The sequence below is a fragment of the Oncorhynchus gorbuscha genome, linkage group LG01 (genome assembly GCF_021184085.1).
Source record: "Oncorhynchus gorbuscha isolate QuinsamMale2020 ecotype Even-year linkage group LG01, OgorEven_v1.0, whole genome shotgun sequence".
Lineage (NCBI taxonomy): Eukaryota > Metazoa > Chordata > Actinopteri > Salmoniformes > Salmonidae > Oncorhynchus > Oncorhynchus gorbuscha.
Window position 1 is genome coordinate 100,301,080 of NC_060173.1, and position 27,234 is coordinate 100,328,313.

Consider the following 27,234-nt stretch of genomic DNA (forward strand, 5'->3'; position numbering starts at 1 on the left):
TTTCTTGTTCTTTCTCTCTCTCTTCTCTCTCTCCCTCTCTAATGTGGCTGGTGTGACAACACGTCTGAACAGTTTGCAGTTAGCAAGGCTTTTGACATAAGACAGAGAAGATGTGTATTGCATGAAATGGTTTGGTTGGTGGAGTCAGGGAAAGCCCCCTTGACAAGTAGAGCTCTTCCATGGCAGTCTGTGTTGCAGCAAACAAGTGCAACAATACAGTATGCAAGACAAGGACAGTGAAACGACTTATAAAACTATAATATAACTACTCACAGTATTAGTTGCTCTTTGACAATCTCAGAGACAGACCACAACAAAACTGAATAGGTGTACTTGTTCTTTGTCCTCTTTTTCCCACACGAAGAAATCTCTCACTTCAGATGCATATCTCAACTTTAAAATCTTCAAAACACCTTAAAAAATGAAAATGTGTATTTGTCCCAGACCTTCATATATTTGTTTGGAATTATATAGTCAGTATCATTATGCTGCAGCAAATGTTAGTTAGTTTTCTCTGCCTTGGTTCGCTGCATTGATCACATACAGTTAGTTCAACATCACAGTCCTGGGGTGGGGATGGGGAGGGACGGCTCCTGTCTTGTCCAGCCCTCTACTGGAAGGTGTGTTCCCCGCGGACGATGTGAGATGAGAACTCGTAGCGGTCCTTACTGTGGTGGCCACATATGTTGCACTCCAGCGGGTCCCTGTAACCATGACAGCCCATGTGGATGGTGTACATAACGTGGTCCAGGAAGAGAACACAGCAGTGCTCACACTGGAACACCCTCACCTCCCGGCCTTCTCGCCCAAACACACGCACCCCGTCCCGACTCGTCTCTGCCGCCTCTCCCCGGGCCACCTCCGCTGTCAACCCCAACCCACCCACCTCAGCCCCACCTTGTTCCTCCTCTCTCCCGCCATTGGCTGGGCTGGGTCTGGACCTGGGTCGGGGGTGGGGGTTGTTTCGGTGGTTCCTGTGGTAACCCAGCCTCTCCTGTGGGCTGCTCCGTGCAGATTCGGCCGAGTCCAGCCCACTGTTGCTAGGACACTCTCTTTCCTCTCTGGTACCCTGGAGCTGGTGCTGCTTGGGTCTGGTGAGGGCGATGGGCCCGTTGGAGGAGGGAGTAAAGTCAGGAAGAGGAGGGTGCAGAGGTGAAGGATGAGGTGGGGCGTCCCGGCTGCTTGGTCGGTTCATACGGTGCCCTGGCCCTGGTTCCATGGGGTAGACGTGGTGGAAGAGGGGGTTGCCCATGTTTACCACCTCAGCCATTGAGAGTGATGGGTGTGGACCGTGTGGACCGTGCGGATGGGGGTGGTGGACCAGGGATCTCAGGGAGTCAGAGCCCAGGTAAGAGATGGCGTTGTTGATAGCCTGGTCCATCATGTGAGCCTGCATCAGCTCTGCCTCCTTCTCATACTTCAGACTCATGTCATAGCTCAGCTCTGGGTAACTGTAACACATCATCTTCTCACCTGCACAGAGCACAGAATACATATTACCACAATGAAACTCACATATGTATGGAGAAAGTGTCTGGTTGAAGGTTGAATGACACCTCTTGAAACCATGTTTAGTGACAACTAGTATACTATACATACAAGTGTAAATATATACTGTAGTATATGAAAATGAGTGCCTGTCAAAGTTGAACCTTTTCCCTTTTGAGAACCTAAGCATTATGTTCTTGTTTTTCGTATTGCATTATCTCAGAGGTTTTGTGTTTAATAGTGGAAATCCCCATCTATCTGAATGCACTGTTTAACCCTTCCAGAACAGGGATGCGGTGAGCTGTTTTGCCCCTCTCTCGATAAGAGCTATGGCAGAGATACAGGTGTAACAAACCACAGAGTGAAAAACATGCCCTCGTCTCTCTCATCCGCTCTCTGTGTCTCGCTCTATCTAATAGTGCAGTGAATTATACCTCACAAACAAAATAATTGTGTTCAACGCTAATATGTCCACTAAATGTTTACAACTGTTTCGTAATACAAAGAAAATTAAGGTTTTTGATGATAAGTATTTATTGTAATTGAATGTAGAAATACAGTGAATAAGACCAATGGATCTGAAATCTAAAACAATTGAACAAAAGGCTGAAATCTGTGATTAGTTTGTTCATTTTTACCGTTAAATCAAGGTAATATTTTTGTTGCTAAACCTCTGCCCAGGCACGCAATTCCCTTTTTTGCATGCATAAACTCATCCTGTAACAGTTCGGTCAAACTGAACATAGAAAATCAAAACTGGAAACTGAATTAACCTAACAGGTAAAATTCAATCAAAAAATGGAATGAACAAAATACCCCACAAATGACTTAGTGATATGAGGTAGATGCAAAACGTAAACAATATGGGGGGTCAATTTCTGTAACAACTAAGAGTGTTGACGTGAGAGGCTGAACTTCTCAACTGTTTTGGTGCCCTGGCCACCACGCTGTGAACAGCATGAAGCACCCATGTGCATGCACAGACACTGTGTGTGACTGTGTGAGAGCGAAGTGTTGCATCTCACTCATCTCAATATCTCCGGTGCTGCTCGTGGTAACGTAATTTTGCTGAGTCTACCTTTAATAACAAATTAATAATTATCAAACACTGAAATATTTCAAATAGTTATTGAAAAGAAAAATGAAATTATGTATTGTCTTTTAAATACAATAGTTATATAAGCTTATATGAGTAATTGTGAGTTAGTGATCCTTGGGGTCAACATATCATTGTGCTCCCCATCACAGGAAGTGATGTGATAATTCTTACCCACAAACTTTTGTGGGGTGGTGCTCTTCCTCTTCCCCATGTTAGTCTGCAGTCTCTCGATGACTGGTGGGCGGTCGAAGGTTGCCCTGGCAACAGCCTCGGCCAGGGGCCTCTGCTCTTTAGGGACCTCACCTAGGGGTCAGAGGAGTGTGTGTGTGTGTGTGTGTGTGTGTGTGTGTGTGTGTGTGTGTGTGTGTGTGTGTGTGTGTGTGTGTGTGTGTGTGTGTGTGTGTGTGTGTGTGCGTGTGCGTGTGCGCGTGCGTGTGTGTGTGTGTGTGTGTGGAAAAGCAGAGTGAAAGTCTGCACCAAGGCTTGTAGGTAGTAGGTGGCTGGTGTATGAATGTCAAGTAACTAAGTAGAGTTTACAGGGTACTCACACTTACTCTACAATAAGGAGGCAGGGAAATACAATTGGTCTTCAATTGAACTTCATGCTTGAATGATCAATTATAAAAAGAGAAAGTGCAAGGTGCAGAAAAGTGACAAACAAAGCAGACGTTTCCACATCTATACCATCAACAGTGCTGTACCATATAGCAGGTCTCTGTACCAGAGCAGGACATTGACACTCACCTGGATAAGGTCCGGTGATGGAGGTGGGATCCATGGCAACACTCTGAAGGTAGTTATGGCAACGCTCTTTATGCTCCTCCAATGAAATCCTCTGTTTGTAGCTCCGCCCACAGTAGTTGCACTTGTGTGGTTTGCCCACTAAACGAGATAAATTATATCAAAATAACGAAATATTATTTTAATAGACAGATGGATGGACAGAGACAGAGAGTGGGCATGGTCCAAAACATTTTTGTGGCGACGCAAATCTACAGTATGTGAACTCTCTAGGAGGTTATAGTAAACGCATAGAACCTGTGGAGAACAGAGTCTATGTGTACTTTCTAGGACAGTGTTCCCAACTCCAGTCCTCGAGTATGCCCAATAGTACATCTTTTGGTTGTAGCCCGAGACAAGCACACCTGATTCAACTTGTCAACTAATCATCAAGCCCTCAATGAGTTAAATCAGGTGAGTTGGTCCGGGGCTAAAACAAAAATGTGTGCTGTTGGGGGTACTGGAGGTCTGGAGTTGAGAAACACTGCTGTAGGAGGTTGTAGTAAACAAACAGAGCCCATGGAGAAGACAGAAAATAGAGGAGGGCTATGATGCGCTATGGAGTAATTATGCTCCACAGCTAGTAGGATCCCTCACACAAACCAGACTCTCGAATACAGACTTGTCCCTTTCATACACCAGGGAACAACTGTTACAACTCTTCCAGGCGCCAAATACGAGTTTACTACTATGTTGCATAATTCAAAGGGCCTGTAGGCCCAGTACAGAGACAGTCAATACGTTCTGCATCCCTTAGTGGGAGGAAAATAACTCCAACATTAGACCTAAACAACGCATGTGTTTCTCCTCAGCAGCTGGAGGTGGGAAGTGATTCATGCTACCAGTTCCATTCAGATGGGGTTTATGCTGGTGAGATAGGCCAAAACCTCACCTAGCTTTCCCACAGAGAAGATCCATCCGTTGATCCTTCCTTCCTTCCTTCAATCCTTCCTCCCTTCCTTCCTTCTACTTCATTCATTCACTCATGAATGAATTACTCATTAATGAATGAATGAATGAATGAATGAATGAATGAATGAATAAATTCACAATGAGTAGGCGTTCCAGGCAACACCCACCAGTGACCCAGACTCTGGCCCAAAATAGGAGCAGTTCACGTGATGAAATGTATGGCAGAGGTGACTACGTCACTAGAAACTACCTGACCTGTTACTGTGGGAATAAAATGTTTCAGTCTGATAACTAAGATACTTTTATCTAAAGCGACTTACAGTCACGCGCGCATACATTTAACGTATGGGCGTTCTTGGGAATCAAACCCACTACCCTGGCATTATAAGAATCCAATGTTCTACCAACTTAAGTAATATAATGTCGCGGTAATGGAAAAACACCCTGAACTGTCTGTCTGCTCCAATGATCGAGGCCAAAGCACCTGCGAACTGTCGCCAGCTGCCAGCCGCAATGGGCAGTTACACTTTCACGTTGGAATAGGCAACACACACACACCTCATTTACACAACCTCCCCCACGTGGCCTTTTGCAGATGTTGGATGTATCACCAAAATCCCGCTTTCAGCAGCTATTCTTGAACATGCAAATAGCCTCAACGCTCTCAGCCTTTAGACTCAGTCGCATCTATTTGGGTGACAAACAGGAACCTATTGTTTCTTGTCTCAGAAACCTTTTATTTTCTCATGTAATGTCAAAAATGAGTGAACTCATTGCTATCCATGTAGCATCAAAACACCTCCAAGAACAACCAATCACATGCACACTACACATTTGCACAGCAATTCTAGGAATGATTTCATATTGCCATTCAACAATGTGTTTGTGATGGGTTCAGATACTGTACAACACAATCCATGCAGTGCCAATCTGTGACACCGACAGCACCCAATGTCACAGTAAGGCCAAAAAGATCATCAAGGACAACAACCACCCGAGCCACTGCCTGTTCACCCTGCTATCATCCAGAAGGCGAGATCAGTACAGGTGCATCTAAGCTGGGACCGAGAGACTAACATAGAGAGGCTGCTGCCAACATACAGACTTAAATCTCTGGCCACTTTAATAAATGGACTTAATAAAGGTATCACTAGTCACGTTAAAAAACGACACTTTAATAATGTCTACATACCCTACATTACTTATCTCATATGTATATACTCTATTCTATACCATCTACTGCATCTTGCCTGCGCCGCACGGCCATCGCTCATCCATTTATTTATATGTACATATTCTTATTCATCCCTTTAGATTTGTGTGTATAAGGTAGTTGTTGTGAATTTGTTACATTATTTGTAAGATATTAATGCATTGTCTGTACTAAAAGCACAAGCATTTCCCTACACTCACATTAACATCTGCTAACCATGTGTATGTGACTAATACAATTTAATTTGATTTGATTTTGATTGTACAATACATTGTCACTGTCTCTCTCTGTTTCTCTGTCTCTGTCTCTTTCCCCTCTCAATCTCTTCACCTGTTTCCTGGCACTGTGTCATGGGTCTCCCAGGGGGCAGGGAGGGGCAGAGAAAGAGAGAGGAGAAGGGAGAAGAGCCCTTTCAACTACAGCCTTGTACGTAAGAGAACGGCATGCGAACCTACTCCGTATGCCACAGAAGAGTGCCTACAATTCCATTCAATGCTCAGGTTGTGTAGTAGGTAGGTTGAGGGGCGGAGGGGATTCAAACAGTAGGTCGGATGAAGGATGGGGGGGATTCATATAGTAGGGAGGCTGAGGGGCAAGGGGGATTCATATGGTAGGTAGGCTGAGGGGCAGAGGGGATTCATATAGCAGGTAGGCTGAGGGGCGAAAGGGGATTCATATAGTAGGTAGGCTGAGGGGCGGAGGGGATTCATATAGTAGGTAGGCTGAGGGGTGTAGGTAAAGGGGATTCATATAGTAGTAGGTGAAGGGCAAAAGGGCTGAGGTAGGGGGATTCATATAGTAGGTAGGCTGAGGGGTGAAAGGGGATTCATATAGTAGGTAGGCTGAGGGGTGAAAGGGGATTCATATAGTAGGTATGCTGAGGGGCGAAAGGGGATTCATATAGTAGGTAGGCTGAAGGGCAAAAGGGGATTCATATAGTAGGTAGGCAGAGGGGCGAAAGGGGATTCATATAGTAGGTAGGCTGAGGGGTGAAAGGGGATTCATATAGTAGGTAGGCTGAGGGGTGAAAGGGGATTCATATAGTAGGTAGGCTGAGGGGTGAAAGGGGATTCATATAGGAGGTAGGCTGAGGGGAGAAAGGGGATTCATATAGTAGGTAGGCTGAGGGGCGGAGGGGATTCATATAGTAGGTAGGCTGAGGGGAGAAAGGGGATTCATATAGTAGGTAGCCTGAGGGGAGAAAGGGGATTCATATAGTAGGTAGCCTGAGGGGAGAAAGGGGATTCATATAGGAGGTAGCCTGAGGGGAGAAAGGGGATTCATATAGTAGGTAGGCTGAGGGGTGAAAGGGGATTCATATAGTAGGTAGGCTGAGGGGCGAAAGGGGATTCATATAGTAGGTAGGCTGAGGGGTGAAAGGGGATTCATATAGTAGGTAGGCTGAGGGGTGAAAGGGGATTCATATAGGAGGTAGGCTGAGGGGAGAAAGGGGATTCATATAGTAGGTAGGCTGAGGGGCGGAGGGGATTCATATAGTAGGTAGGCTGAGGGGAGAAAGGGGATTCATATAGTAGGTAGCCTGAGGGGTGAAAGGGGATTCATATAGTAGGTAGGCTGAAGGGCGAAAGGGGATTCATATAGTAGGTAGCCTGAGGGGAGAAAGGTGATTCATATAGTAGGTAGGCTGAGGGGCGAAAGGGGATTCATATAGTAGGTAGGCTGAGGGGTGAAAGGGGATTCATATAGTAGGTAGGCTGAGGGGTGAAAGGGGATTCATATAGTAGGTATGCTGAGGGGCGAAAGGGGATTCATATAGTAGGTAGGCTGAAGGGCAAAAGGGGATTCATATAGTAGGTAGGCAGAGGGGCGAAAGGGGATTCATATAGTAGGTAGGCTAAGGGGCTGGGGGGATTCATATAGTAGGTAGCCTGAGGGGAGAAAGGGGATTCATATAGTAGGTAGCCTGAGGGGAGAAAGGGGATTCATATAGTAGGTAGCCTGAGGGGAGAAAGGGGATTCATATAGTAGGTAGGCTGAGGGGAGAAAGGGGATTCATATAGTAGGTAGGCTGAGGGGCGGAGGGGATTCATATAGTAGGTAGGCTGAGGGGAGAAAGGGGATTCATATAGTAGGTAGCCTGAGGGGTGAAAGGGGATTCATATAGTAGGTAGGCTGAAGGGCGAAAGGGGATTCATATAGTAGGTAGGCTGAGGGGCGAAAGGGGATTCATATAGTAGGTAGGCTGAGGGGCTGGGGGGATTCATATAGTAGGTAGGCTGAGGGGAGAAAGGGGATTCATATAGTAGGTAGCCTGAGGGGAGAAAGGAGATTCATATAGTAGGTAGCCTGAGGGGAGAAAGGGGATTCATATAGTAGGTAGCCTGAGGGGAGAAAGGTGATTCATATAGTAGGTAGGCTGAGGGGTGGAGGGGATTCATATAGTAGGTAGGCTGAGGGGTGAAAGGGGATTCATATAGTAGGTAGGCTGAGGTGCGAAAGGGGATTCATATAGTAGGTAGGCTGAGGGGTGAAAGGGGATTCATATAGTAGGTAGGCTGAGGTGCGAAAGGGGATTCATATAGTAGGTAGGCTGAGGGGTGAAAGGGGATTCATATAGTAGGTAGCCTGAGGGGAGAAAGGGGATTCATATAGTAGGTAGGCTGAGGGGCGGAGGGGATTCATATAGTAGGTAGGCTGAGGGGTGAAAGGGGATTCATATAGTAGATAGGCTGAGGGGCGGAGGGGATTCATATAGGAGGTAGGCTGAGGGGAGAAAGGGGATTCATATAGGAGGTAGGCTGAGGGGTGAAAGGTGATTCATATAGGAGGTAGGCTGAGGGGCGAAAGGGGATTCATATAGTAGGTAGGCTGAGGGGCTGGGGGGATTCATATAGTAGGTAGCCTGAGGGGAGAAAGGGGATTCATATAGGAGGTAGGCTGAGGGGAGAAAGGGGATTCATATAGTAGGTAGGCTGAGGGGCGGAGGGGATTCATATAGTAGGTAGGCTGAGGGGCGGAGGGGATTCATATAGTAGGTAGGCTGAGGGGTGAAAGGGGATTCATATAGGAGGTAGGCTGAGGGGAGAAAGGGGATTCATATAGTAGGTAGGCTGAGGGGCGGAGGGGATTCATATAGTAGGTAGGCTGAGGGGAGAAAGGGGATTCATATAGTAGGTAGGCTGAGGGGCGAAAGGGGATTCATATAGTAGGTAGGCTGAGGGGTGAAAGGGGATTCATATAGTAGGTAGGCTGAGGGGCGAAAGGGGATTCATATAGTAGGTAGGCTGAGGGGCGGAGTGGATTAATATAGTCGGTAGGCTGAGGGGTGAAAGGGGATTCATATAGTAGGTAGGCTGAGGGGCGAAAGGGGATTCATATAGTAGGTAGGTTGAGGGGTGAAAGGGGATTCATATAGTAGGTAGGCTGAGGGGTGAAAGGGGATTCATATAGTAGGTATGCTGAGGGGGCGAAAGGGGATTCATATAGTAGGTAGGCAGAGGGCGGAGGGGATTCATATAGTAAAGGGGGATTCATATAGTAGGTAGGCAGAGGGGCGAAAGGGGATTCATATAGTAGGTAGCCTGAGGGGTGAAAGGGGATTCATATAGTAGGTAGCCTGAGGGGCAGAGGGGATTCATATAGTAGGTAGGCTGAGGGGCAGAGGGGATTCATATAGTAGGTAGGTTGAGGGGTGAAACGGGATTCATATAGTAGGTATGCTGAAGGGCGAAAGGGGATTCATATAGTAGGTAGGCTGAGGGGCGGAGGGGATTCATTTAGTAGGTAGGCTGAGGAGTGAAAGGGTATTCATATAGGAGGTAGGCTGAGGGGTGAAAGGGGATTCATATAGTAGGTAGGCTGAGGGGTGAAAGGGGATTCATATAGTAGGTAGGCTGAGGGACAGAGGGGATTCATATAGTAGGTTGGCTGAGAGGTGAAAGGGGATTCATATAGTAGGTAGGCTGAGGGGTGAAAGGGGATTCATATAGTAGGTAGGCTGAGGGGAGAAAGGGGATTCATATAGTAGGTAGGCTGAGGGGCAGAGGGGATTCATATAGTAGGTAGGCTGAGGGGCAGAGGGGATTCATATAGTAGGTAGGCTGAGGGGCGGAGGGGATTCATATAGTAGGTAGGCTGAGGGGAGAAAGGGGATTCATATAGTAGGTAGGCTGAGGGGCGGAGGGGATTCATATAGTAGGTAGGCTGAGGGGGGGAGGTAGGCTGAGGGGAGGGGATTCATATAGTAGGTAGGCTGAGGGGCGAAAGGGGATTCATATAGTAGGTAGGCTGAGGGGTGAAAGGGGATTCATATAGTAGGTAGGCTGAGGGGCGAAAGGGGATTCATATAGTAGGTAGGCTGAGGGGCGGAGTGGATTAATATAGTCGGTAGGCTGAGGGGTGAAAGGGGATTCATATAGTAGGTAGGCTGAGGGGCGAAAGGGGATTCATATAGTAGGTAGGTTGAGGGGTGAAAGGGGATTCATATAGTAGGTAGGCTGAGGGGTGAAAGGGGATTCATATAGTAGGTATGCTGAGGGGCGAAAGGGGATTCATATAGTAGGTAGGCAGAGGGGCGAAAGGGGATTCATATAGTAGGTAGGCAGAGGGGCGAAAGGGGATTCATATAGTAGGTAGCCTGAGGGGTGAAAGGGGATTCATATAGTAGGTAGGCTGAGGGGCAGAGGGGATTCATATAGTAGGTAGGCTGAGGGGCAGAGGGGATTCATATAGTAGGTAGGCTGAGGGGCAGAGGGGATTCATATAGTAGGTAGGCTGAGGGGCGGAGGGGATTCATATAGTAGGTAGGCTGAGGGGTGAAAGGGGATTCATATAGTAGGTAGGCTGAGGGGTGAAAGGGGATTCATATAGGAGGTAGGCTGAGGGGAGAAAGGGGATTCATATAGTAGGTAGGCTGAGGGGTGAAACGGGATTCATATAGTAGGTATGCTGAAGGGCGAAAGGGGATTCATATAGTAGGTAGGCTGAGGGGCGGAGGGGATTCATTTAGTAGGTAGGCTGAGGAGTGAAAGGGTATTCATATAGGAGGTAGGCTGAGGGGTGAAAGGGGATTCATATAGTAGGTAGGCTGAGGGGTGAAAGGGGATTCATATAGTAGGTAGGCTGAGGGACAGAGGGGATTCATATAGTAGGTTGGCTGAGAGGTGAAAGGGGATTCATATAGTAGGTAGGCTGAGGGGTGAAAGGGGATTCATATAGTAGGTAGGCTGAGGGGAGAAAGGGGATTCATATAGTAGGTAGGCTGAGGGGAGAAAGGGGATTCATATAGTAGGTAGGCTGAGAGGCGGAGGGGATTCATATAGTAGGTAGGCTGAGGGGCGGAGGGGATTCATATAGTAGGTAGGCTGAGGGGTGAAAGGGGATTCATAGAGGAGGTAGGCTGAGGGGAGAAAGGGGATTCATATAGTAGGTAGGCTGAGGGGCGGAGGGGATTCTTATAGTAAGTAGGCTGAGGGGTGAAAGGGGATTCATATAGCAGGTAGGCTGAGGGGTGAAATGGGATTCATATAGTAGGTAGGCAGAGGGGCGAAAGGGGATTCATATAGTAGGTAGCCTGAGGGGTGAAAGGGGATTCATATAGTAGGTAGCCTGAGGGGCAGAGGGGATTCATATAGTAGGTAGGCTGAGGGGCAGAGGGGATTCATATAGTAGGTAGGCTGAGGGGCAGAGGGGATTCATATAGTAGGTAGGCTGAGGGGCGGAGGGGATTCATATAGTAGGTAGGCTGAGGGGTGAAAGGGGATTCATATAGTAGGTAGGCTGAGGGGTGAAAGGGGATTCATATAGGAGGTAGGCTGAGGGGAGAAAGGGGATTCATATAGTAGGTAGGCTGAGGGGTGAAAGAGGATTCATATAGTAGGTAGGCTGAGGGGTGAAAGAGGATTCATACAGCACTACTACTTACTACACCTTCATTTGCTGCCTACACTGACTGGAGGAGAGTGAAGAATGAATTTAGCCTAAAAAACAGGATGTGAAAATTAGAAAAAGGTCAAAAGAGAATGAAAGAGACAGAGACAAAGACAGACAAGATACAGAGAGAAATACCCTCTGGTTCTGGGTAGCTGCATATGAGTACTTCTAGGAGGACAACACTAGAGATGGCAGCGTACTGTTGTCTGTCCTGGGTCTCAAAGACACAGCAGTGGAGACCACAGAGAGAAAAGGGTCTTTGATGCAGAGCTAGGACAGTGAGTTACAGTTAGAGCAACACAGCACAGCGTTTCTTTAGTCTCCCCATATATCTACAGAGAACCGAGAGTTCCTTTCTGAGGAGACTAGACGTGAGCAGGCTATAGGAATGAAAGGAAAATCATGTCCTAACCACAGCCCTTGTCTGTCTGCAAACAAAGCTTCAGAGAGATGCATCCATCCAACAATGAGAAACAATGATATTTGTGGGAACTGTTGCTAATCTGTCTCACACAAACTTAGACACAAGTCAGACGAGATCATGCTTTTAGTTACTTCGAGACAGACCTGTTCTATAGCCTGTTCTATAGCATCAACTATTTGACAAGTTGAGAATTTATTGAAACCAGGATATGATCCTCAGTAGTAACCACAGGAATAAAAAAAAGTTAAAGCAAGCATGACTCAATATAGAGGGAATAGGTGAATAAAGGAGTCACGGAGATGAGGAGGAAGAGGAGGATGAGGAGGAAGAAGAAGGAAGAACAGAGGCGGCAGAGAGGCTGACCTGAGTGTGTGCGTAGGTGGCCTGTGAGTGCGTCACGACGGCGGCAGGCGTAGCTGCAGAAGGGGCATTTGAAGGGCTTCTCCTCCGTGTGCAGCTTAATGTGTCTCAACAGGTTGCCCTTCTGAGTGAACGACACACCACACTGGTTACACTGGAACGGCCTATCACCTGAGAGGGCCACAGGAAGTGTTACACTGGAACGGCCTATCACCTGAGAGGGCCACAGGAAGTGTTACACTGGAATGGCCTATCAGCTGAAATGGGCACAGGAAGTGCAAGCTCGCTTCACTCACAGTCCCACTTTAACATAGTGCCAGATCAGCAACACACAATAACCACAGAAACTCAGCAACCTAGTCTTGAGTTGCCACACTTTTCACTGGGATTTTGGACCGAATGAACTTAAGTACAGAAATTGAGGTTCACAGCGACCCAACAACAATCAACACATTTCAATGGTAAAACATGTACGTCATTTAGCAGACACTCTTATCCAGAGAAACTTATAGTAGAATAAATGTATTTTCATAATTTTCTTTTTTTTCGTACCAGTCCCCCACTAGAATCAAACCCACAACCCTGGCGTTGCAAGTGCCATGCTCTAAACATGGCTGGACTGTGGAGGTGAACAAACCCTAAACTCCTCAATTGCTAACCTCGTCCTCAGCCTCAATTAAACAAACCCTAGCTGAGACTAACAAACGTTGCCAATATTACTTCAAGGAGGATTTTCAGTGCAGAGAAAAACAAACTGCTGTGTGGTTTCTGTTGTGCACTGTGTACTATTGATACATTTGAACTAGATCTTACTGAAGTAACGACAGAGATATTTATATCTCCAGAAATAGAGTGTGGTGAGATGAGGTGTTAGCTCTGTTCCTATTCGCTCTGGGTCTCTACTACAGCTTTCTCTCTTTCTATCACCACACAGTACAGTAGGTACATAATTACAATGTTTCCGTCCCTAACCAGACCCAATGTATGGTTATAGGAGGGACAAACATACACACATGCACACACACACACCATATGTATAAGTTAAAAGTATTATGTTAAGCGTTGGAAGACGGTTTAGAGAGTCTTACATTGTGTCTTATAGTCTTGCATTGCTAAACGTGCTGTATACGTTTAGTGCCCAGTTTTACCATCGGTGAGTGTGTGTTTGTATGTCTCCATGTACATAGTTTTCCTGGTTCACAACTAGACTACAGCACTCTCATCATCATCATCATTATCATAATGATGATCCGCTCTTGATCTGCAGCCCAACAATTTAAAATCTGATCCTAAATCTATGACGACTGAGGCACAGTATTAGTGTCAGTTAAGGGCTAGGGAACAGGTTGAGGAAGATTCCTGGGATGTTTTCCCTGAGAATGATTCTAAGGCTCAACTATTGTCTTCTAGAACACAGCAAAGCTTTTCACCTCCACACCCAATGACACAAAAATAAGACATTTCTGACTCAAGCATTATAATTTTCCTCAAACATAGGATAAGTGACGTGTCTTTAGTCTGTAAAATACATATCTCATACTGAGCTACAACGTGAAGTATCCATTATCTGCCATTTTGTATTATATATAACTAACAGGTTTTTTGCAATATGCTAGATGTTAATGGTAAAACATTGACAATCCTCAGATACATCAGAGAGTATTGGGTCATTGGTGTTCAATATAGCGTACATACGTTTTGGGCTATATACTATAGAAGGGACATAAGGGGAAACAACTTTAGAGAAACATTTACCATTGGGCAGCCGAGTTCCTGGGTCACATGACCCTTCTGACCCGGGGACCCCATCCTGTAGGTTGTTTGGGCTGTCAATCATGGGCTCCTCCAAACCCCATCCCTCTTCCCCGCTTTGGCCCATGTCCTCTGCTGTGGTCCTCCTGTCCCCTTCATCTTCGGTCTCATCTTCCTGTTTGATTGTGTTTTCTAGAAGAGACCAGTATGACCAATCAAGTTATTGTTTGATGTTTTTTGGCTAATTACATTAGATTCTTTTTGTGGGTGATCCTTGTTTCTCAATAGGTGTGGGAACTGAAGGTTGGGATTTTACATATTGTAAATCTCTTTCTCTTTGACTAACTCCATTGATAGGAATAATTTCATACAATCTGCATATCATTTCCCCTGGCGAAGCAAGTGATATAATGATACTCACAGTATTAGGAAAGTTTATGCTAAACCCCCTGAGACAGAGACTCTCCACATCTGACTAACAATTACACTATTTTAATTGTAAGTAACTATAATTCCTGGAATGCACATAGTTAACATGTTATGTAAAGATACACTTGGTTACTCCCAGAAATGGACTGTGTGTAGTGATGTGACATGCTCTGAACATTATTGGGGGAGATATGAGAAACAGGCTTGTCTAGTTCCAATCAGTCCCTGGGGAGAAGAGGGAGGGAGGAAGAAGATGAAAGAGGAAGGACGAGGGGGAGGGGAATGTCCTAGCCTAAACAGGTGCTGCTGCTGAGCCCCTGAGGTTTTCCACTTGACTGATGCTGGGTTAGAGACTGGCTGGATGGGATGTGGGGGGGGGGGGTGCTGACTGACTGACTGACTAAAGGCAGGAAGGCCTCTGCTGGTTTTCTACTGCCACAAGACTCCTAGTGTCTGTGACTGACAACACACACACACACACACACACACACACACACACACACACACACACACACACACACACACACACACACACACACACACACACACACACACACACACACACACACACACACACACACACACACACACACACACACAAACGTAGCCACAGAATAATATTCAGAGATCCAGAGCTTGTATACTCCCATACAATGCATTTGTCATTTGTTTGAATATAGGGACCTTTAAGATTGAACATAGGTTATAGGGACCTTTAAGATTGAAAATAGGCAACAGGGATCTTTAAGATTGAACATAGGCAACAGGGATCTTTATGATTGAACATAGGCAACAGGGACCTTTAAGATTGAACATAGGCAACAGGGACCTTTAAGATTGAACATAGGCAACAGGGACCTTTATGATTGAACATAGGCAACAGGGACCTTTATGATTGAACATAGGCAACAGGGACCTTTAAGATTGAACATAGGCAACAGGGACCTTTATGATTGAACATAGGCAACAGGGACCTTTAAGATTGAACATAGGCAACAGGGACCTTTATGATTGAACATAGGCAACAGGGACCTTTAAGATTGAACATAGGCAACAGGGACCTTTAAGATTGAACATAGGCAACAGGGACCTTTATGATTGAACATAGGCAACAGGGACCTTTAAGATTGAACATAGGCAACAGGTACCTTTATGATTGAACATAGGCAACAGGGACCTTTATGATTGAACATAGGCAACAGGGACCTTTAAGATTGAACATAGGCAACAGGGACCTTTAAGATTGAACATAGGCAACAGGGACCTTTAAGATTGAACATAGGCAACAGGGACCTTTATGATTGAACATAGGCAACAGGGACCTTTAAGATTGAACATGAGCAGAAGGTGACTCCTTGCAATCCTTTAGACACGGCTGTTTGTGATTTGTGACTGACCATGATCACAGGGTGTATACGCAAGGAGACAAAGCAATAGCCCCAAACCTCTCACACCTATATCCATCTCATACCCATGTCCCCTTAGGGTCATAGACTCCATAAACACAAGGGGAGTGTGTGGGGTGATTGCTTTAGGGATGACAACAATGTCCACTGTGGTGTTTGCTTTAGGGATGACAACAATGTCCACTGTGGTGTTTGCTTTAGGGATGACAACAATGTCCACTGTGGTGTTTGCGTTAGGGATGACAACAATGTCCACTGTGGTGATTGTTATAGGGTTGATGTCATCCATCTTTCTCACAACATAGGACACATAGAATTCAGGGCTCCTGCTATTGTCACCAATGACATGACAATCTCTGAAACAACATGGCAGTCTATCTATATCCCTGTCTGACATGAAGGAGCCCCTGTTTTACTAACAGCATGACATTGAGGTTATCATCCAGAACTGTATCCTGGCAACACGGAACCAGCAGATCGAGACGAGCTCTATTGGTTTTCATATTTTCCTCCCAGACGAGGGGTACGGGAGATGGGATATATAAAATGACGAGCCCTGCACTTTGCTGTCGCAGCTGGCTGTACTTGAGATGGTTGCTGTGACAACAGTGTATCATAGAACTCAGATGAATAAAATATAAAGAAAGAAACTCCCAAAGCATGGGTCATGTTACCAAGGAGGAGAAACTAGGTATCCAAGCTAATAGAAAAGTGCCATCATAAGCAAATCTGAGCTTGGGTGCCTGTCCAACCCATAGCTGTCTGTGTCTTGAACACCTCATAGTTTACATCAACCACATAGTTTACATTCCCCTCATACTGTAATTGACATTACCCTCATAGTTTTGCTAGTGGCGCTGTCGAGGCATTTAGCTGAAGTCAACGAGAAAAGCATTTAAAATGCTTTAAATAACTAATAGTTTTATTGTAAACATATAGCAAACATGTTCTGTAGTTTTGTACAGTGACACAACCGGTCAATTTCAAGAGAAATTCAGCGTCAGTCAGTGTTATGTTACAACAACGGTGTCGAAGCTGAGTGGTGTTAGGCAACTTCCGGGTCAGGATGACACAGGCTGTGTCAGTGAGAACGATCGCACTCTTTAACACTGTAGTCTGTGAGAGCTATCTCCCTCTGAGACTCTCTCCCTCTTTAACACTGTAGTCTGTGAGAGCTATCTCCCTCTGAGACTCTCTCCCTCTTTAACACTGTAGTCTGTGAGAGCTATCTCCCTCTGAGACTCTCTCCCTCTTTAACACTGTAGTCTGTGAGAGCTATCTCCCTCTGAGACTCTCTCCCTCTTTAACACTGTAGTCTGTGAGAGCTATCTCCCTCTGAGACTCTCTCCCTCTTTAACACTGTAGTCTGTGAGAGCTATCTCCCTCTGAGACTCTCTCCCTCTTTAACACTGTAGTCTGTGAGAGCTATCTCCCTCTGAGACTCTCTCCCTCTTTAACACTGTAGTCTGTGAGAGCTATCTCCCTCTGAGACTCTCTCCCTCTTTAACACTGTAGTCTGTGAGAGCTATCTCCCTCTGAGACTCTCTCCCTCTTTAACACTGTAGCCTGAACCCCAAATCTGTTTGTGGGGTCTTGCAGACTCCTATTAACTATTAATGACCATAGGAGTTGGCAAGCCAGCATAAACAGTTCTGGGACCAGGGTACTAATAGTGGGGGATGCTGTGGGAAACAGCTTCCCTTTTCTGCTTCAGCTACCACATGGTGAATAGCACCCTCAGCTCTTCCTGTTTCTGTTCATTTAGGGGAAGGGAACTATGCAAGACCCTTCAGATAAGACATGCGTTGATAAGATAAACTGTTTCTCTTAACACACAAAATCCTCTTGAGTGTGGGTGTGTGTGCGTGTGTATGTTCCTCTCTGCATCCATACATACGTGTGTTTGTGTGCACGTATATGTTCAGCAACCACTCACCAGTGGGTGAATTAGGATGCTGGAGCTGCTGTCCATTGGGTGTGTTTGCCGACAGGTCCACCAACATTCTAGAGTTCTCTGTCTTCCTGGGAGGGCAGTCTCCGTTACCTGGGAGACAGACAGACAACAAGAGAGCTGGGAACATCGCTCTGCATTGCATTGCACTGCATAGCACACATAAGCATACAACTCCATCTGTCCAAACAGCATAACACACACACACACACACACACACACACACACACACACACACACACACACACACACACACACACACACACACACACACACACACACACACACACACACACACACACACACACACACACACACACACACACACACACACACACACGCTGTCATTCACACACACACATTGCTTTTCATAGGTGTCAGTTGAAGCAATCACACCTTGCCAAAATAGTGACAAAACACCTGATTACCTGGGGATAATCTTAAGCTTTGTTTCACTTATGTTAAGAGGAAATCATTTAGCAAACTAGGCCAGGAGGCCAGTGCCAATATGGCTATTTGTATGATACCCTGTTCCGGATACTAAACAGCAAATGTTCCAATGTTGAATCAACTCTGACAATTTTAAACTTAAGACTGGGCCAGTGTGTATATGGGTCCACTTTCATTGTTAACACTGTGTTGGGCCTCCCAGGTGGCGCAGCGGTCTAAGGCACTGCATCAAAGTGCGGAGGAGCCACTACAGCCTGGGGTTCGATCTATGACCAGGAGCACCATAAAGCTGCACACAACTGGCCATGCACCATCCGGGTTTGATCAGTGGGTTTTCCTTGGCTCATCTAGCGACTCCTTGTGGCAGGCCCGGGTACCTGCAAGCTGATAGTGCTCGTCAATTAAACAATGTTTCTTCCGACATATTGGCAAGGTTGACTTCTGGGTTAAGTGAGCATTGTGTTAAAGGTCATGAATAGCCATAATCATGTTTTTACTAAAATATGATGATATTTGGATGAAACCAGATCAAAGTATGATGACCAAAGTATAAACAATTACTTTTGCTTCGACATTGATAAAGTTAGATCATAAACCTTTTCACTCATCATTTTTAATGTTCCATTCAGGATTATCCAAATACTGGGAAAAAAATATGTAGCTTTGTACAACTTTAATACACATATACAGTAAGAAGATTTATCCCAATACATTTGGTCCCCTAAAATGGGGAGACTTTGTACAAAAAGTGCTGTATTTATAAACAGATCACCCAATAAGGATATAAAATACATTTAAATTAAAGCTGTCTAAAACTCTGTTTTATAGTTTTACGCAATTTTACATGGGAATCAGAATGACAGTTTGGGACCTTCAAGAAGTAGTGGGGCTTGGCAGGTCATGTTTCGGAGGATGCATGTCTCGACATTCGCCTCTCCTGAGCCCGTTGGGAGTTGCAGCGATGAAACAAGGCCGCTCTGGGACCTGTGGTGCCACCTCTGCAGGATTTTGATGAGAATGTTGTACTTTCCGCAGAGTCATACTGACACAATCACACTCTCACACTCAACTCTGGTTATTAACACTGGGATTATTTTAGACTACTAAGTAATAATTTAACACCAACATAGTTAATGTAACACCTGAATAAACAGTATAAACACTATAAATACAGTGGCCCATTTGCTGTGTAAGTCCCTAATCTAACACAGTGCCACACCGATCTTTGCAATCCGTTGCTAGTTCCCCAACAACACTTCCAGTAGCAAAGATATTTTCCCTGGGTGGTCCACCATCCAAATCCCAACCAGGCCCATCACTTAGGCTTAGGAGCTAACCAGGCCACCACAGGAGTGCAGGATGGAACATGTATTGCTAGTGGCTACTGCATCTGTCAGCCTCATGTTCTATCCATACAGATCAGATCAGATTGCATCCTCTTAGCACCCACCCTGACACACAGGCAAGGCTATAAGATAGCTGTCCTGTCCACTCAAAGGTAGAGCTGTCCAATCCCTTCTACAGCCTGACCCCAGGGGAGCCTCAGCCAAAACAGAAGCAACACCACAGCACCTCCACTGACCCAGGTGTCAAATCCCACATGAGCCACACCAGAGCAAAGACAACACTTTACCAGCTAGCACATTATACAGGAAAGTAGAAGATGTCATAGAGACGTCATAGAGACAATGGCCACTTCAGTCCAACAGTTAATATTCAATCTTCATGCTTCCCCCATGGAGACTAAAACAAAATGCTAGTATTATATGTGGTAGACTAGTGTTCTATTGTTGTGATTGGCTGCTGCTGAGTGAGGCACTCTGGGAGTCGCGGTCCATGACCACGATGACAGAATCCCTGGGTCTGGTCTCAGGTTGCAAGCCACGCTGAAGTTGAAGGAAATCTCAGGTGACCGACGGGCGGCTATCCCTTGGCAGTGCTGTCTGTCGTAGAGACAGGAGTCGCTCTATGACTGGATACGACAGGCTTTCCCATTACTGTGCTAAGTGTTGATGCCTTGACGACTCTGTGTGGTCGATCAGGTTAGGTAAAGGCACAGTACAGTGGCTCAAAGATTATATGAACTAGTAGCATCGGAATGCTGATGGTCCTATGATTCATGTCCTTGTAATTATTATTGAAAACCTTAATGGCATTTAGCTCAAACGTGTTCATCATCTGCTATTCCTCATGCAATCCTTAAAATTGCAGCTCATTGCTCCCAAAGTGAACCCGTGGGCCAGATTGAGGAGTAACTGGGGCAGACAACACATACAAAACACACACAAAATCAGGGCTTTGACTGGCACCATACATTAGTTGACTCAATACTGTATGAACCGCCACAACATTCCTGTGCATCAGAGCCAAGACCCAGATGACTTGTATAGACAGGGAAGGTAACCAGAGAAAGATGATGTGTGTAACGCATCAGATATAGATGGTTCCATGTGGCGTAGCCAAAAGGAAAATACAATTTATGAAAATGGCAAAGAGAGAACAAGACCTGATAAACATGTTGGCTTCTGTAGGCCCTTTTATGAAGTGAGTTGAGAACGTATTTCATCAAATGGTCATCAACATCTGGTTGGCTGGTTAAATGTATACCGTACTTTACAAGTGGGGAGCACTTCAATAAGCCACAGATACTGGAATGACATGAACTTTGAACAAGGGGTTTGGAACTGTGCAGGACTATTTCCATATTTCCACACAGGCAGCACAGGCAGGAGCAAGGATCTGGTTTTTCCAGTCAAACCATCAACCTCCAGACCATTCCTCCACACTGTAAGAGACAGAGATCTCATTCATCAGCTTGCCTTTAACAACTTAGAGGAGATATGGCAGTATGCTTCAAACATGGATTGGAACAGATGGCACTATAATGGCTATATCCTACTACATCCTACTTTTTCAATCACACTATAACCTCACTATACCATATTTTGCTCCAGTTATCCCAAAACTATTTTCAACACCTGCAACAAGGAGTTGTCAAACTCCAGATGATCAGTGTGTTCTATCAGAGGGAATCTGTGGAGGGGAGAAAGAGGAGGGAAGTATCACTGTGCCTGGTACAGCACCACCCTACTGATAAGACATCTCTAGGGGAGCCAAGAAGTAGTTGGCCCTTTTACAGGATCAGAACACATGCAGCTCGTGTCTCTCTCCTCTTATCGGATTAGTAACTCAGAATGACTTCCTCATCTCAGCTGTGTGGAACACGTTCACCTATCCTTGCGTACACTTCCATATCTGTATGAGAGTCAACTGTATTTGTTAAATAGGGTGGCCTCATCCTTGCCCCATACCTTTGACCATAACTCAGCTGTGCAAAACATCACAACATCATGACATTCTCAAATGTCTGATTGCTTTAGCATAAATCCACTTTAGGAATCAATAACTCTCAAGAAACAACCAGAAATGAAAGACGGGACTGGACTAAATACTAGTTCCAGTTGGATTATAACCAAAATGATGAAAAAACGGCCTCAAAAGTGTGGAAAATTGATTAGAAAGACCATAAAACAACATACAAAAAAACTACATAAAATGGTGAATAAGAGACAAATCCAGCATCCACAACTTAAAACACGATGTCACAAACCTTTTAAAGACTTTTAAGAGTTATATACCAATATTATTTTGGTTAGAGCGTGATTGAAGAGTTGACCTACTTGCAGAGTATGCATCAGTTGCCTCTGTTTCCATAGTTGGGGGAGAGCTGTAGGTATGAAAAAGAAACAGTAAGTTAGAGCACTCCAGCTGTACCACAGTGCTTACTCTCCTTCTAACCTCTTCTAAATCCTCATGGAAGAAAACAGTGGATACTGTTTGGTTGGAGTCATTTATTTGTACATTACTTTAGGTAACGGTTTGTAATAGATTTAATGAATGAGCCATTATGAATGATTATAAATATTTACAAATGCCAAATTCGAGGACACATTGATTTTGAACCAGGCATGATTAATGTTTAACAAATATATTACAATGAAAGTTGAGTGAAAATAAATCAATAAAATCTATTACTGATAACATTTGACAATGTACAAACATGATACACAGTTCAATATGAAGACAAAGATGCACATGTTTTAGTTTTGGCTTTTGAGGTTCCGAAATACTTTAATCTAGCATCCCTGCAACATAAAACTCTATGGTTCAACTTCCCAAAATGCTGCTGAAGTGCTGGTGGATTGTAAAGTTTTAGCCTCTGAATAGAACACAGTGGTTCATAGAAAGTTGCGCGATTAGAGAAGTAACAAATATATCAAGCTAAAATTATAGTATGGGTTATAAATGTACATAGAGTCAGAAGACAAATGTTCCCAGTTCTAGTAGTTTCAGACCCTCTGAACAAAAGGCCTGAAACTCAAATGAAATATGTCTGGGAGAATAGTAATACGGTGCATACCACCACTGGCCAATTTCATGTCTGCGATCAGGGTGACATTTTGTATACATGTATTATCTGTTGGAGGTTCAGGTGATATTGTATACTATTGATGTTTAATACACAAGATAAGTACACTCAGTGTACAAAACATTAGGAACACCTGCTGTTTCCATGACATGGACTGACCAGGTGAATCCAGGTGAAAGCTATGATCCTTTATTGATGTCACTTGTTAAATCCATTGCAATCAGTGTAGATGAAGGGGGGGGATTTTTAAGCTTTGATACAATTGAGACATGGATTGTGTATGTTTGCCATTCAGGGGGTGAAAGACACAATATTTAAGTGCCTTTGAACGGGGTATGGTTGTAGGTGCCAGTTGCACCAGTTTAAGTGTGTCAAGAACTGCAACGCTGCTGGTTTTTTCACACTCAACAGTTTCCGTGTGTATCAAGAATGGTCCACCACCGAAAGGACGTCCAGCCAACTTGACACAACTGTGGGAAGCATTGGAGTCAACATGGGCCAGCATCCCTGTGGAACGCTTTCGTCACCTTGTAGACCCAATGAATTGAGACTGTTCTAAGGGCAATTCATTATTAGGAAGGTATTCCTAATGTTTTGTAAGTGTAAGTGTATGTTCATTGTGCGTGTGCGCGCATGTCACTGCGAAATTGGACAGTCAGGGTAATAAACCTATCATAAACCTATCAGTTCCAGGTTTACTCTCTCTGCTTTCATAGATGTTTTTGTTATGTCTGGTCAGGTCACCTGAGATTAAATAAGAGTTGTACCTTAAGAAAGTATTCACACCCCTTGACTTTTCCAACAATTTGTTGTGTTACATCCTGAAGTTAAAATGTATTTAATTCAACATTTTTGTCACTGGCCTACATACAATACCCCATATTTGAAAGTAAAATAATGTTCTTCGACATTTTTACAACTGTATGAAAATTTAAAAGCTGAAATGTCTTGAGTCAATATGTATTCAATCCAACTGTGATGGCAATCTTAAATAAGTTCAGGAGTAAAACCGTGCTTAACAAGTCACATAATACGTTGCATGGACTCACTCTGTGAGCAATAATAGTGCTTAAAATACTTTTTTAATGACTACATCATATAACACATACAATTATCTGTAAGGTCCCACAGTCGAGCAGTGAATTTCAAACACAGATTCAACCACAAAAAACAGGGAGGTTTTCAATGCCTTGCGAAGAAGGACATAAAAACCAGACATTGAATATCCCTTTGAGCATGGTGAAGTTATTAATTCCACTTTGGATGGTGTATCAATAGACCCAGTCACTACAAAGATACTGGCGTCTTTCCGAACTCAGTTGCCAGAGAGGATGGAAACTTCTCAGGGATTTCACAATGAGGCCAATGGTGACTTTAAAACGGTTACAAAGTTTAATGGCTGTGATAGAAGAAAACTGAGGATGGATCAACAACATTGTAGTTACTCCACAATACTAAGCTAAATGACAGAGTGAAAAGAAGGAAGCCTGTACAGGATGAAACATATTCCAAAACATATTTTCAATAAGGCACGAAAGTTAAACTGGAGAAAAAAAATGTGGCAAAAAGATTAACTTCATGTCCTGAATACAAAGTCTTATGTTTGGGTCAAATCCAACTCAACACATCACTGATTACCACTCTTCATATTTTCAAGCATGGTGGTGGCTATATCATGTTATAGGGAGTTGTTTTGGGGTGGTTAAAAAATAAATGGAATAGAGTTAAGCACAGCCAATCCTAGAGGAAAACCTGTTTCAGTCTGCTTTCCAATAGACACTGGAAGACAAATTCACCTTTCAGCAGGACAGTAACCTAAAACACAAGGCCAAATATACACTGGAGTTGCTTACCAAGACAATGTTGAATGTTTCTGAGTGGCCTAGCTAGTTTTGAGTTAAATCTGATTGAAAATGTATGGCAATACTTGAAAATGGCTTTCTAGCAATGAGCAAATACTGTACAATCCAGGTGTGCATAGCTCTTAGAGACTTACCCTGAAATACTCACAGCTGTAATCGCTTCCAAAGGTGATTCTAACATGTATTGACTGAGGGATGTGAATAATTATATAAATGAAATATTTTTGTATTTAATTTTCAAGAAATGTACAAAAATGTCTAAAAACATGTTTTCAGATTGTTATTGTGGAGTATTGTTTGTAGATGGGTGAGAACAAAAGAGTCTAGGTAATCCATTTTGAATTATGGCTGTAACACAACAGAATGCTGAATAAGTCAAGGGGTGTGAATACTTTGTAGGGCACTATATGACTCACAAGAGGACAATAAAGTCATATTTCAGGTGTAAATATAAAACCGCATCAAGGCCCAATCTTGAGGACAGACCAAGCAAAACATGTTCTACTGTGAACGAGCATACAGATGTCAACATTTTGGCAAATGTCTTGTGTATGATGGCCACTTTCCTCTACATACAATAATAATCACACAAGACATATTTATAACAAGTCAATAAAAAATGGCATGCACTTTGGATACATTTCCCTCATAATTAACACTTCAATAATTGGGAAACCAATTACAATGCAAATATTTGTTTTACCTAAGACAAGGAGAGATAATATGTCTGTTTTTTAAGAGTATGTTCTATGGAAAAATTGTAAAAACTATATGCTGAATTAAAAGTCATATGTGGTTGACTAGGCTATTCAAATAAATAAATACATTCTAAATAGTTGTTAATACTCTAAACTTTAGAGCGCTTAGCAGCCTAAGTATACAAGTTATTACATTCAGTCAATATATTTTATAAAATACTTTTGATAATTGAGATTATAAATTATTCGTCAGCAATAAACGGAAAGCCCTTCAGAATTTGCACCAACAATCCGCGGCTCCGCTGTGGACACCTGTCCCTAGACGCTCAGTCATGGCACGTGTGTTGGCTAATCTGACAGCCCAAGATCTCCATTTATTTTAAAACAACATATGGGTTGATTATTTTAATTACACGATCGAAATCAAGCCATATGTCGACAGAATCAGCCGCCACCTGTTATTGTATGATTTGAGCAATCGAATGGGTAGCCCTGTCAATTTATCGATCAATCGCTCAGAAAGAGTAAGCAGAATGAGGACCTTTGAAGTTAAAAGTTCATCTGTTGCGACTAGGTAAAAACAATGCTGTTAAGTTATTATAAATGTGTTACAAAGTTAGTATGCAAAGTATTCGTGTAGGAATGGTAGCCTAATAAATGCATAATAATTTGTATGGTTCTGATAACCAGACTTGATAAATTGACAAAATGTTCAACTGAATATTACCTTTCAGTGTCTCCCCTGTGCAAGTCAGTGATCTTCGTCAGTGGAAGTCGCACCTCGTTCTAAAATACAAATTAAAACCCCCAGTTGTCTAATATGTATTTGATAGACAATTAATAATGTAGGGTCTACTCTCCTCTTTTTAAAAAGTAGGACACCTAAAATAAAAACTTCAGTTGAATATACCACGGTCCTGTCCTGCATACAAACTGAATAAAGTTTAGGAACATGGCAGCACACTTCTCAATAAGTAGATTTGGTAGTTACTTCCTCTGTGCTGAACTAGCCCGTCAACTTTTTCACCTCAGCCCGCACGCACCTTCCCTTTATGTACAGTATGTATCCTATAATATTCCATGAAGTACACCTTGATTAGCCAAAATATGGGCACTTCAACAGTTATAGACTGTGTATTACTGGATTTTGTATTTATTAAAGCAGGTTGGGGAAGATATAACTTGCTTTTAGACTAAATGAAAGAAACAAAGGAACAAAGAAAGAAAGAACGAAAGCGTAGAATATAACTGGATCCACCGGTTCCTATGGAATTAGCCAAATAAGAGGAGTAGGGAGCAGCCTATTTTTGGCCCAGGGATTCTAAGGAATAGGATAAGCATCGTTATTCAAAATGTATTGGATGAGGTCTAAGAGTGTGTGTCAGTGGGCAGTCCAAGAGAGATATGACAGGCTGATAGTCCATGCTGTCTCGTAGTAACCTGTCATTCACATGCAGGTGGAGGTAGAAAGATATTTCAACAGACATAACGTCTCCTCAACTATTGTGCCCATTCTGTCTCCATAGCCTAATTGAATAAAATACGAGATTATCTCCCTTGACACTGCAATTTGGGTTGAAAACATTTCGAATCATGTCATAGAAAGACCTTGCAGAAGCCCCCACTGCTGCATCAACAGGTATCCGATCATTGTGCAGTCCAGAGCCGTCTGGTGTCTATTAGTGAAATGCACCTGTCTCGCTGAATTCCGTGTCTGTGTAGATTGCAGCACGATCTGCATTGTCTGGAATCTGGATCAATGGTCGGATGTTGAGCGTTTATCCACGGACATATTTTAGATCATCATCATAGCAGACAAACTGTCATCCTTGTAGGCTAAATAAATATATAATCATCGCTATCTATTTTCTTTATTTCGTTACCTTATAATCGCAGGAGATTAAATAATCCCATCACCTATGCTGTGAGGTAAGAACTACACATGTTCACCCATTGGAATGTCTCGCTTGGAATACAATGTAATGTAATACAGAAGTTCCGCAGGCAACAACAGTTAATCCCCCGATACTTCCTCCATCTTCGAAAGCAGAGCAGACGAGCCGCCGAGTGTCTGTTCTGGGAACCTGGT

At 43.8% G+C, this 27,234-nt stretch overlaps 1 protein-coding gene across 7 annotated transcripts; it reads right to left on the bottom strand.

The window, feature by feature from the left end:
* On the bottom strand, positions 1–27,234 carry LOC124047383 (zinc finger protein Helios-like). Of its 7 annotated transcripts, none has more exons than XM_046367802.1 (9): positions 27,029–27,234; positions 21,837–21,883; positions 21,135–21,189; positions 17,692–17,799; positions 13,924–14,112; positions 12,172–12,339; positions 3,332–3,469; positions 2,759–2,890; positions 1–1,473 (listed from the first exon to the last, which is right to left on the bottom strand). In XM_046367802.1, the coding sequence occupies exons 4-9, from the start codon at positions 17,756–17,758 to the stop codon at positions 611–613; spliced, it is 1,557 nt and encodes a 518-aa protein (XP_046223758.1). In that variant the 5' UTR covers positions 17,759–17,799; positions 21,135–21,189; positions 21,837–21,883; positions 27,029–27,234; the 3' UTR covers positions 1–610. The 7 variants fall into 7 exon arrangements, with proteins under 7 accessions (XP_046223758.1, XP_046223754.1, XP_046223757.1 ...); XM_046367798.1 differs by lacking the exon at positions 21,135–21,189 and adding an exon at positions 25,873–25,931; XM_046367801.1 differs by lacking the exon at positions 27,029–27,234 and adding an exon at positions 25,873–26,989.

What these genes read in the sequence shown, in the direction of transcription:
- LOC124047383 (XM_046367796.1), bottom strand. Translation starts at nt 17,851, where the DNA reads ATGCAATGCAGAGCGATGTTCCCAGCTCTCTTGTTGTCTGTCTGTCTC. An exon ending in GCATCCTAATTCACCCACTG is followed by an intron (nt 14,113 to 17,691) that starts GTGAGTGGTTGC and finishes GGTCTCTTCTAG; the next exon opens with AAAACACAATCAAACAGGAA. An exon ending in AGGAACTCGGCTGCCCAATG is followed by an intron (nt 12,340 to 13,923) that starts GTAAATGTTTCT and finishes TGGCCCTCTCAG; the next exon opens with GTGATAGGCCGTTCCAGTGT.